This window comes from Nuphar pumila, chromosome 4 (assembly GCF_984573655.1).
Source record: "Nuphar pumila chromosome 4, dmNupPumi1.hap1.1, whole genome shotgun sequence".
Classification (NCBI taxonomy): Eukaryota; Viridiplantae; Streptophyta; class Magnoliopsida; order Nymphaeales; family Nymphaeaceae; genus Nuphar; species Nuphar pumila.
Genome location: NC_143252.1, coordinates 41,424,307 through 41,435,996, shown reverse-complemented (window position 1 = coordinate 41,435,996; position 11,690 = coordinate 41,424,307). Strand labels below are relative to the sequence as shown.

The 11,690-nt window shown below is 39.5% G+C and overlaps 1 protein-coding gene across 1 annotated transcript; it reads left to right on the top strand.

Annotated features, from left to right (window-relative positions):
• The first annotated feature begins 5,448 nt into the window (after nucleotides 1-5,448).
• On the top strand, nucleotides 5,449-11,433 carry LOC149840096 (subtilisin-like protease SBT3.4). The gene is made up of 9 exons (XM_090004995.1): nucleotides 5,449-5,546; nucleotides 5,663-5,760; nucleotides 6,215-6,370; nucleotides 6,678-7,345; nucleotides 7,433-7,533; nucleotides 9,823-10,029; nucleotides 10,161-10,275; nucleotides 10,569-10,746; nucleotides 10,865-11,433. The coding sequence occupies exons 1-9, from the start codon at nucleotides 5,449-5,451 to the stop codon at nucleotides 11,431-11,433; spliced, it is 2,190 nt and encodes a 729-aa protein (XP_089861121.1).
• The last annotated feature ends 257 nt before the right edge of the window (nucleotides 11,434-11,690 follow it).

Genomic DNA, 11,690 nt, shown 5'->3' with positions numbered 1-11,690 from the left:
AAATTTCATTAATGTACTCCCCTCTATTATCGGACCTCAGAAGTTTGATCTTGTGGTCATATTGAGTAAGCACCAACTTATAATTTTTTTAAAAAACTTTAGCCACCTCATTTTTATGCTTCAGAAAATACACCCAGGTAACATGAGACTTATTTTTAATGAATGTAACATAATATTTAAAACCAAACATAGAGTCTACAGGGGGTGAACCCACACGTCAGAATGTACAAATTCAAAAAGCATGTCACTTTTAACAAAAGAGTTTTGAAAAGAAAGCCGAGTGGAATTAGCAAACTTGCATGTATCACACGATAAACTATCATGGTTCAATTTTGGCTGCAACAATTTTATGATTCTAGCAGAAGCATGCCCAAGATGAGAGTGCTAAAGACTATAAATATTACTTGATTAAGCACAACTTAAAAAAGCTCTTGTTGGTTGACTGAAGATGTATAACCCATCACGTTCCATGCTTCTATCAATCACCCTCTTCGATCTTCTATCCTGAAAAACCACATCATTTGAAGAGAAAACAACCAAACAATCATGAGTTTTTGTGATCTTACTCACAGACATAAGCCTAACAACAATTTTTGGAACAATAAGCACTTTTGAACCAATATCTTGATTGATAAGATTAATATTCTTGGTGCCGGTGACCATCATGATTGATCCATCGACAGTATATACCTATTTTTTTTACTAGTCAAATCGTCATCACGATTTGTCATGTGGTCTGAGGCTCCCAAATCTATAACTCACTCATTATTTGAAAGACATGAAAATAAGGCATGAACTTTACCTTGTTGGTCGGCAGGAGTATCACTGATGGGTAAAGTAGATGCTAAGTTTGTCTTAGCCATCTGCTAGAAAAAAAGGGTTAGGTCGTCTTTGGTGACAAAATTTGTTGAATCTCTCTTTACACTAGTCTCTTTGTCAAGGTTAGGTCGACCAACAAGATCCCATCACCGATCTTTGGAGTGACCCATCTTTTTACAATAGGTACATTTAAGCTTAGGCCTTGGTTTAGATCGGTCTTGAGTGAAGTTATTTGATGGCTCACTTGACAATTGATTTTTCTTGAAGCCAACATGAAATGTCATTTGTTCTGACTGTTCTTCTTTAAATTTAATTCTCATATTCATAACTTTTCGGTGGGTTTCTTCGTGTTAGATGATGGCGCACATAGAGTTATATGAAGGCATGAGCATCGTCATCAAGATCTGGCTTCACAGATTTTCATAGTCTGGGCCGAGACCTACTAGCACTTTAAAAACTTTATCCTTCTCAAACTGTTTTTTATTTTCAAGAACGTCACCAGTTGAGGGTTGGTATTGAAGCAATTCATCCCACATCCCTCTAAGGGTACCTATGTACACACTGAAGGACTTGTCATCACGAGTATATTTAGAAATTTTCAGTTGAAGTTCGTATACTCTTGCAAAGTTGAATTGCTCTCCATAAATTTCTTTAACAACATCCCAGATTTCCTTTGTGGTGTTCATAAACAAAAAACTTCTAGTAATGGCTGGTTCCATAGAGTTTAGCATCCAATTCATAACTATATCATTTTTAGATTCCCATTTCTCATAGGCAGAATCTGAGTATTTTGATTTTTTGGTCTTTTCGGTGATGTATCCTAATTTGGATCTACCATTGAGAACCAACTTAACGACCTTTGCCCAACTTAGGTAGTCAGTCCATGATAACAATGCATTGGTGATTTTAAGTAAATGGTTTTAATCATGGCAACCAACCTTAGTATTGATAGCATTGGAAGATGAAGCCCCAATATTGTCAGTAGCAGGACCCCCCGCGGTGTTGGTTGTGTTACCGTCAATGGCTCCTCCGTCTTATGCCATAGGATCCAATGATGACCAATCACTACAAAGCGCTTTGCTTTGATACCATGTTACGAAACACAAATACACACATATACATGAAACACCACAAATTTACGTGGTTAAACAATGGTTGCCTATATCCACGATAGCATAGGTCTTTTGACCTATTTTTTTATTCACTCCCAGTGAAGCATACAGATGCCTACCTTATAAAGATAATTTCAGCTAATACAAGGATAACTAATTGCTGGAGATAGAAACAATCACAATCAAATGGAAACAAGATAATGCTGACATCTCATTTCCATAATCTCTGAGGTAAATTGCTAATCACGTTCTACACTTGCTAAAGTTAGTTTCTTCAAAATGTGGAAGGATAAGGATCCACACTAGCTCATGATAACATTGACAACTTCTTCCCCATTGCTGTCATTCGCATATTCACCATCAATTTTCTGGTCAAGGAGAGCGGAATCGTCTCCTTACGACCCAAAGAATCTTTGGGAGGCATCGATTCAGTACCTCCTCCCGATTGATCCTTTTCTTCTTCCCTCCTCTCCTTCTCCTCCTCCTCCTCTTCTTCTTTCACTGTGCTGCAGACGAAGCATTGTCCTTCGGGACCATCTTATCAATGATAAAATAATGAAGCATGATACAGTCAACTGTAACCAACAAACACATCCTAGAAACCCAAAAGTTAAAGTGGTTTATAAAGAAAAAGGAGTAGGAGAAAGAAAGAGATGGAAACATTGGCTTGTTCTATACAAAAAATCGCCCGATTCCCTGAATCGATTCAATGTCTGGGAAACAAGCCCAGCCACTTGTGGCTCAAGGCTTGTAAAAAGCTCATTCAAACACATAAAATAGGCCTGGCAAACTGAATATGAGCAGTAGGTACTGGGCTCAGCTCAACTCATACAAGCTTATTAGATAGTAAGAAATATATGTTAGATATGTTTTACATGTATTTTTTTTGTAATCTTGTTTCTTCCATCTCTATAAAAACTCATTTTTATAAAGAAGCAATCTGGAACTCCGCTTGTTTAACTCGGACTGATTATGAGCTCGAACTCCGCTTGGCTCACCACAAGAATATGTCAAGCTTGAACACTTCAAACTTGTCTCATTCAGCTCGTTTACCATTCAGAGAGAGAGAGAGAGAGAGAGAGAGAGAGACTCTGAAACTACTTTCATGTGTCTTGCAACATTCAGGCGACCAGTGAGGAGAGGAAGCGAGTTTGAAGCTCGGGCGATCAGCATGGCATTCCACTAATCAAGTTCAGGCATATTGTGGAGAGACCTCGGTTTTGACAAAATAACATAAACAGGTCAATGGAAAAAGAGGGAGGTGAAAGGTAATCTGGTAAATTGGCTAAATTAACCATGTTTTGACTATGGTAAACTTACCTGGATTAAAGGAGGCGTTCATTTGAGAGTTGAGACTTATTTTGTTAACCTAAGCACCCATTTGTAAAATTTCAAAAGGTAGGCAGGTATTTGTAATTATGTCAAAAGTCAGGCAAGTTTCTGTAAAATTTTTGGATTTGTATCTGAGCAACTTCAGAGGCTGAAAATTTTTCTTTGAGAAAAAAAAACATCAAAGGGTGATAAATCTATTGCTAAGATATGTTCAAAACACTAAATTTGTAAGTTGAAGAATTTTATGTGCAAGGTTTCTTGAACATAATCTACTCTCTCTCCTTCTTCCTATGCCATTGAATATTTTTCAATTAACAGCAGCAAGTACCCAAGTTTGAATAAGAGCTCCTAAGGGCTGGGTCAGGGTTGATCCAGACCTGCCCATAAAAGTATTAACCGGGTTCGGGTTCTATCAGCTAACAAAAACAGAATCTCATACCCGAAGAACTCGTATATTTTAAAATTTTATTTTCATTAAAAATACATACAAAATACTCAGGTCGGGTTGGTTACCCAACAAAAAAGACGTTACATCAGGTACCCAGCAAAAATCATTGAACCAAACCTGGCCCACAAATTTCTCGGGTCAGGTTCGGTCGACCAGATTATTATTCAGGTTGGCACTTTCTTTGCCCATATTGGGTTTTGGGTCGGGTCAGGTATCCAGTACAAAATGGAACCGTTGACAGCCCCAAGAGCTCCCTTCCTGTGGATATTAGAAAAAGCAGAGAATGTAAAAAAGCTTTATAAGAGCCGAAGACCAGATCCTTTGAATAAACGCGCTTGCTTATGATATCATTCATGATGCCATTGAATTAAATAAAACTGATGATAACGTCTATTCTTTATTATATAGTAAAATTAGTCAACTCCAAAAAAAAAAAAAAAAGAAAGAAAGAAAGAAACGTTGTTGGAGAGGGAAAGCTGGGGTTATGCAGACCCCCTACCAGTTATACAACCGTACCATTGGGATTCGAACTTGCAACTTCACCAACGTGCACTAACTGCCAGGGATAGCAGTGGACTTGGGCGGAGACGGGGGGATAAGGTCTCCACCCCCACCTTGTCTCAAAATCCTGCCCTTCATCCTTTTATGGGTTTTGATTTTAACCTCAAAAAAAAAAAAATAAAAAATAAAAAATTGTAGCCATTTTTTATTTTATCTCAAAAAAAAAAAAAAAATTGGGGGGGCGCTGCCCACCCCCCCTCACATGAATCCTAGCTACGCCACTGCTACTGACTGCTCCTGCCAGACAAGAGGAGACCCATTAGCAGCGGACGGATTGCAAGAGTTATATTTGCGTCTGGTCACTTACTGAATTCTCACACAAATCTCCCAGTTGAAGATATCCAGCCTTACGTGCCCCAAGGAACCGCAGCCTCATGCACCAGTGAGATTCGATCCTGGGCCTTCATCTTGACACAGGACCGTACTGACCACATGAGTACCACCGTGTTGGGCTCATTAAGCAATCCGGTTATCGGTCAGGGTCAATTGGACACCAAAAAAAATAAAAAAAACTGATCTCACATAAATTTATTCACCATACAAGAAGTCAGCGTAAGTGAAGGCCACATCTAAAGTGACAAATGAACTAACCATGAGAAAGAGAATCATCACCTGCGGTTTCAAAACTGAAGGGGTCCATGAATGATGATTTCTGTCATTTGCACCTTCCGAGCACGTACGGTCACCAGTTCAAAAATGAAACAAAATTGTGTTGTCCACGTTTAGGATATTGATGAAAACAGTGGGTTTGTTGATCTTTTTGCAGAGCCAAGATTTTCTTTTTGAAAGAAAAATATTATTTGTAGTGATGTGCGGGAGGAATTACATGAATTGAGCAAAGAGTGATGAGGTATCACTCAATACACATATCAGAGATGAAGGTCTAAATAGAAGAATCAGATCTGTCCGGCCATTTGAAGCGAAGCCTGGTAAGTAGTTCACGCTTGCAGAGCCAAGATCTTCTTGCCTACACCCAATGGCTTCCACTTCATGTTGCAGCACAATAATCGGGCTCTCTCTTTTTGTCATGCTATTTCTCTGCTTTTCGATCAATGCCGAGGCCGAAAGTAGCAGAGTGCGTGCTTCAACTTAATCCAATAGTGAGCTAGAAATTTTAGAGTTTGATTCTAGATTGTCATTTGATCATGAGGATTTGATGGGTCTTTTGATAATCAAATGCAGGTATACATTGTTTATTTGGGAGAGAGGCAACATGAAGATCCCCAAGTTGTCACCGGTTCACACCATGACATCCTGACTAGGCTTTTTGGATGGTATGTGCTCAATGAAGTGTTCGTAACATATAGGGAGACCTTTTCGTTTTTTTTTTTTTTCGTTTTTTTTTTTATTTTTTATTTGTTCTAATAAAACTTCATGCATGATTTTGCAGTGAGAAAGCGGCTCTTGATTCAATCATATACAGTTATAAACATGGTTTTTCTGGTTTTGCTGCGAAGCTTACAGAATTGCAGGCAAAATTCATTGCAGGTACAAATTCTTTTTTTATTGCCACATTGAATAAAACTTAATGCTATATCAATGATCCTTGCAATCTTTTTTAATGGTTGCACATGATGTGGCTAATAAGAATGAGTTCAATAGATGGAAAATTCTGATGATTAATTATAATACACCGATTTATTTTTTTTTACTTTTCTCATGAAGAAGATCATGATCATGCATTTTACATATCTACGACCAAAATGTCATTGGAACAAAAATTTTGTTTCTAGTATATATGTCCAAACGCTGTAGAGATTCTTGTCTAGTTCAAAATCTATTCTCCAGGCAGTTTTCCTTGCATCACTTGCATTAAATTTCTTTTGAACTACCACGTCTGCTGTTTTCTAAAATCAGGATTTTCACTTTAAACCAAGAGAACAAGATTACAAAACATCACAGTGCATGCATGCATGTATTTATATCAGTAGCAATTTTGCAGAATTTCCAGAAGTTGTTCATGTGATACCAAGTCAAACTCACAGGCTGCACACAACTAGAAGCTGGGATTATTTAGGGCTCCATCTCGAGACTCCAAACACTCTTCTCTCCACCACCAACTATGGAGATGGCGTGATAATTGGCATCATAGATACTGGTAAGTCATATCTGCAATCTACCAAGTACATATTAATTTTCATACCTCTTTTCTTTTCCATGAAAAATGGAGGAACCACCCTCTGGATCAGAGACCTAGTCCCACTATGGCAGACATACAATCGCCTTGCTTTGTGAGCAAGGGGCATAACACCCTTGCTCTTTGTAATGCAAGGGGCTGAAGCATGCGAGAATGGAACCCTGACCACCCGTATAGCAGCCAAGCCCCCCTCCCACTACACCAACCCTTGGGGATTAAGTTTCATACTTTTTGATCCCTGATCAATTTCACATGGCAATCCCTCTAGGAATCTGGCCCGAGTCCAAAAGCTTCAATGATGAAAGATTAGGCCCGATCCCATCAAAATGGAGAGGCATATGCCAAGCAGGAGAAAGCTTCAATGTTTCAAACTGCAACAGAAAGATAATTGGTGCTCGTTTTTTCGCCAAAGCAATTATTGCCAAACAAGGAAAGCCACCATTGTCTCCTAGAGACACAGAGTACATATCTCCAAGAGATGCAAATGGTCATGGAACGCACACTGCTTCAACTGCAGCTGGCTCATTCGTTCACAATGCAAGTTACATGGGGTTAGGCCTTGGATTGGCAAGAGGAGGTGCACCCAGTGCTCGCTTGGCCATCTATAAAGCCTGTTGGGGTCCAGGCATGTGTGAAGCTGCAGACATATTGGCAGCCTTCGACAATGCCATACGTGATGGTGTTGATATCATCTCAGTCTCTGTGGGCAATGACCAACCTCCACAGCCAGGTTTGCTTGATGATCAGAATGGTAGGTCGATCGGCGCGTTCCATGCAGTGGCTAGAGGGATCACAGTCGTTTGTTCCGGAGGCAACGCCGGGCCGTGCCGCCAAAAGGTCACCAATGGAGCACCTTGGATCTTGACAGTGGCTGCAAGCACCATTGATCGCTCCTTTCCTACTGCGATCACACTGGGCAACAACCGCACACTCATAGTAAGTTTTCAGAGATATGCAGATGGATTTTGGTTTGTATATATTCAATGTTTTTACGTTAAGGCTGTTGATTTCCATCTAGTGCAGGGCCAATCTATGTACTTTGGAGAAAGGGAAGATCAATTCAGAAGATTAGTCATTTCTCAGGACATTGCTAACCACAATATTGCTGAGACCTCAAGCATCAGGTAATGTTGTATTTCTATGTATTTGTATCAGTTCCTTAAGGGTGCAAAATGCAAGAAAGCAAATTTCTGAAATAGATTCTGCCAAGGAAAAAAACCAAGAAACTTCTGAAATAGAACCTAAAAGATGGCAATATAAAAAAACTTAAGTTTTCTAGATTGTTAATAACATACCTAATATTTTGACATAATAAAGATAACAAGCTTTATGGTAGCCTTTGGGTATCTATCACGTATCAACCCAACTGAAGTTAAGATCATAAATTTACTTTTTCACCCTTAACATGTTCAAAACTCTCTCTCTCTCTCATATACCCAAAGCCATTGTGACTTGCAATAGCTCCCATTTCTATGAAGCTTTTTCATCAGATTCTACCTGCCAATCGAATATATCAATATAGTTTGTTTTTACATGAGAAAGGATGGAAAAGGAGAAGAGCAAAATTGGGCGGTGATAAAAAAATAAAAGAAGAAGGTGGTGGTGGTGATGGCATATAAGAGAGTTAAAAATGGTTGATTGGGTGGTTATGAGAGAGAGCAGGAGAATTGAATATACGATATGAGAGTAGTGGTGGCAGAGAGGAAGGAGAGGGAAGTGAGGATGGGCGGGCAGTAGTAGACTATGTGAGAGAATCAAGGATTAGATCGTGGTCATTGAAAAAAAGAAGAGAGAGAGTTTAAAAATAGATTTGACAACGGGTTGGATAGTTTAAGACTTGTAGAGTTTTTAATTATGCAAGAAAATCACAGCTAAATTTTTTAAAACCATAGGTATTTTCTTTATTATTACTGTGGCCCTGTTTAGATGAGAAAAAAACCAGGTTTCACAAAAACCTGGCTTTGCCTTAAAACTTTGATTTTTGGCAAACCTGGTTTGCAGAAACCAGGTTTTCTTGGGATTTGAAACCTAAAAAAAGTATATTTTAGGTTTTTTAAACTCAAAAAAATGTAGAAGGTTGACCAGTCTTCAGCTAGCCTCTAGCTAGAAAATAGTTGAGACATACACCAATCCAACCATTTCTTGGTTGATGGCTGGTTGAAAAACTCCAAAACAAAAAAAGAGAAAAAGAAAAGAAACTGGCCTCTAAACTAAAATAGCCAAATTAATGTTGCCTAGCAAGCTCAAAAATGAAAAAAAAGACCGACCATTTTTGGGTGAGACATTAGTAGGAAATGAATAGGCGCCGACCTTGCTGGGTGGCACCAGTCTGGTCGTTTTCTGACCTTGTAGTTGGCCGAAAAATGATTGGACAACTATTAAAAAAGAAAACAAATGGAGATTTTCTACCATTTTGGGATTCAGTGAATCATTGGGGGCGAACATACACCACCCTCTCCCAAAAATGACCACTTGTGGCTTCGAGAAGGTGGAAAAGAGATGAGAGGGGATGGGGAGGGGTAACATGATAAACCAAGTTACCCCCCCCCCCGTTTGTATGGTAGGAGTATCTAGTGAACGTCACATTGTGTTGGGATGTTGCAGGTTCAAAACCCAATGGTATAGTTGTATAACTGGTAGGGGTCTGCCTAACCCCAGCTTGCCTTTCAAAAAAAAAAAAAACTGGTTCCGCCTGAGTCCGAACCAAACTCGACCTATTACTCTTATGGGCCACACTATATGATATATTAATTGCGTGCATAACGCAATAGGTGGTTGAACATTGAACTGGAGGGGCCTTAAGAAAATGATGCCTTGGCCAAGAGTTAATCGTCCCCTAGTGAAGAATCCCAAAGGAACTTGACCGATTCAATTATGATATATCTTGTATGACTCGGACCTAAATGACCCAGTCCATGTCATGCAAGTTGGCATTTCCTCCAATGCTTGGAGCCAAAGTTAAACAACTGTGGGCTGGAATGGTTGAACCACAAGTCAATCCATATCAATGCCACACATCTCATTTCAAGAAAGTTTTGGTGAGGGGAAATCTCGTGATATTCTAAAAAATCTGTTTTTTCTTGAGAAAACCTCAGAAACGTATCAACATATATGAACATACAAAAATCATAAAAATACAATACAAATGTTTTAATCATGTTAATATCACAAAGAAAATGACAAAATATCAGCTTTTGAATAAATCACTAATAAATCATGATATTTTCAAAATATCGGCGGTTTTTGTGACAATCCATACCTAAGTTTGAGCCCCAATACATCTTAGGGAGAGTAACTACAAGGAAGCTTATAAAATCTCTCTCTCTCTCTCTCTCTCTCTCTCTCTCTCTCTCTCTCTCTCAGTTTCTTTCTCTCAGTTGTGATGCAGGATCTCTGAATTCCACACTAGCAAGAGGAAATATAGTCCTCTGTTTCGCAGGTGACAATGACCCAGCAGATCAATACTTCACAGCATTATCCACCGTATCAGATGCAGGAGGAGCTGGTGTCATCTTTGCAATGCACACAGACAACTTCTTTGAATCCTGCCACAATATATCATGTGTTCAAGTGGATTATGAGATTGGCACTGTAATCCTTGCTTATATCAAGGCTACAAGGCGAGCATTTGTTTCTTTGAAATTAAGTTCTTTTTAGGCAAAACCTTGAAGGGTGGAGACAACAAAAGGCTTCCAAATTTGTTGGTTTTTTCCTGCTCAACTAATTGATAATCGTGCATTGTGGACTGCAGATCCCCAATAGCAAAGGTGAGCTTTACACATGATGCCATTGGAAAAGTGTCCTCTCCAAAGATAGCCTTTTTCTCTTCAAGAGGACCTAATTCCCTGTCACTTGACGTACTAAAGGTATTAACATGCATGAATACTATGATTCATCACTTTTTTTTCAAGCAAAACATATGATCTTCTATAAGGGTGACTGTGAGTGTCACCAAGTTGATGGAACATCACAAGTTCGAAACCCACGGGTGGCTCTCCTTGCCGCAAGGTCAAAGCTGGGTGTACTCCCGATGGGCAGGAGGAGACCTCAAAGGTTTTACCAACCTGAGGCTAGCCAATATGCAGTGGGTGATGGGAGGGTTTTTCCCTTGGATTATCCTAAAAAACCAAACATGATATATCTAACTTTATTGCTTCAGCCTGATGCAGCAGCTCCAGGAGTCAATGTCTTAGCAGCAGGACCAGACTTTAGTCCTTATTTCTTCGATTCTGGTACCTCCATGGCATGCCCCCATGTCTCTGGAATAGCAGCATTGCTCAAGTCTTTATATCCCCACTGGAGTCCTGCAGCCATAAAATCTGCTATAGTCACTACAGGTACATGTCCTTAAGCAAAAATGACATCATCACTTTCATTTGGACCCTCTTTCTCTCTGCTGTGATTTATATACTTGTTCTTGGTCTCAAGTTCTCAACAGTGGATATGTGTGTGCAGCCTCAGTAACCAATGGATATGGCGAACCCATTGCAGCTGAAGGCAGCAATCGCAAGCCTGCCGATCCTTTTGATTATGGAAATGGCCATGTCAACCCCAATAGCGCAGCGAACCCTGGCTTGGTTTATGACATAGACACTACAGACTACGTTCAGTTCCTTTGCTCTGTTGGCTATAATAGTTCTGCAATCACCCGCTTAACTGCTAAGGCAACTTCATGTGCACCAAGAATATCTGTTTCTGACCTTAACCTCCCTTCTATCTCCATTTCCAATCTTAAGGAAACCACCACAGTAGCAAGAACAGTTACAAATGTTGGTCCAGATCGTTCTACTTATAAAGCCAAAGTTAAAGCTCCCCTTGGTGTGAGGGTTGCCTTAGAGCCACGGATTCTATCCTTCAATGAAAGTGTCAGAGCTTTAACTTTCAGAGTAACATTCTCGCCAGTCCGTGTGATACAAGGTGATTTCTCTTTTGGCAGCCTCACTTGGACAGATGGAAAGCATGTTGTTCGCATTCCCCTTGTTGTCCGGGTTGTGATTCAAGAATCATATGCTGATATCTCCTAGTTACATATATGTCAATACCTTCTAGGCTTCTTATAAGTCTCTCTCTCTCTCTCTCTCTCTCTCTCTCAGCGCTTGTACATTGTGTCTATGCATCTACACATTTGAGCTGTCAATTCTATATTTCCTGTTAAATATGAGTAATATTATCAATTTCTATTGCCCATACTGGTTATAACCTTCGAGAAAATAGTAACAAAGGCGATTGTTCATCCCTAAATTTGGAGAAACAAGAGATGCTATGTAACCTGGTGAAACTA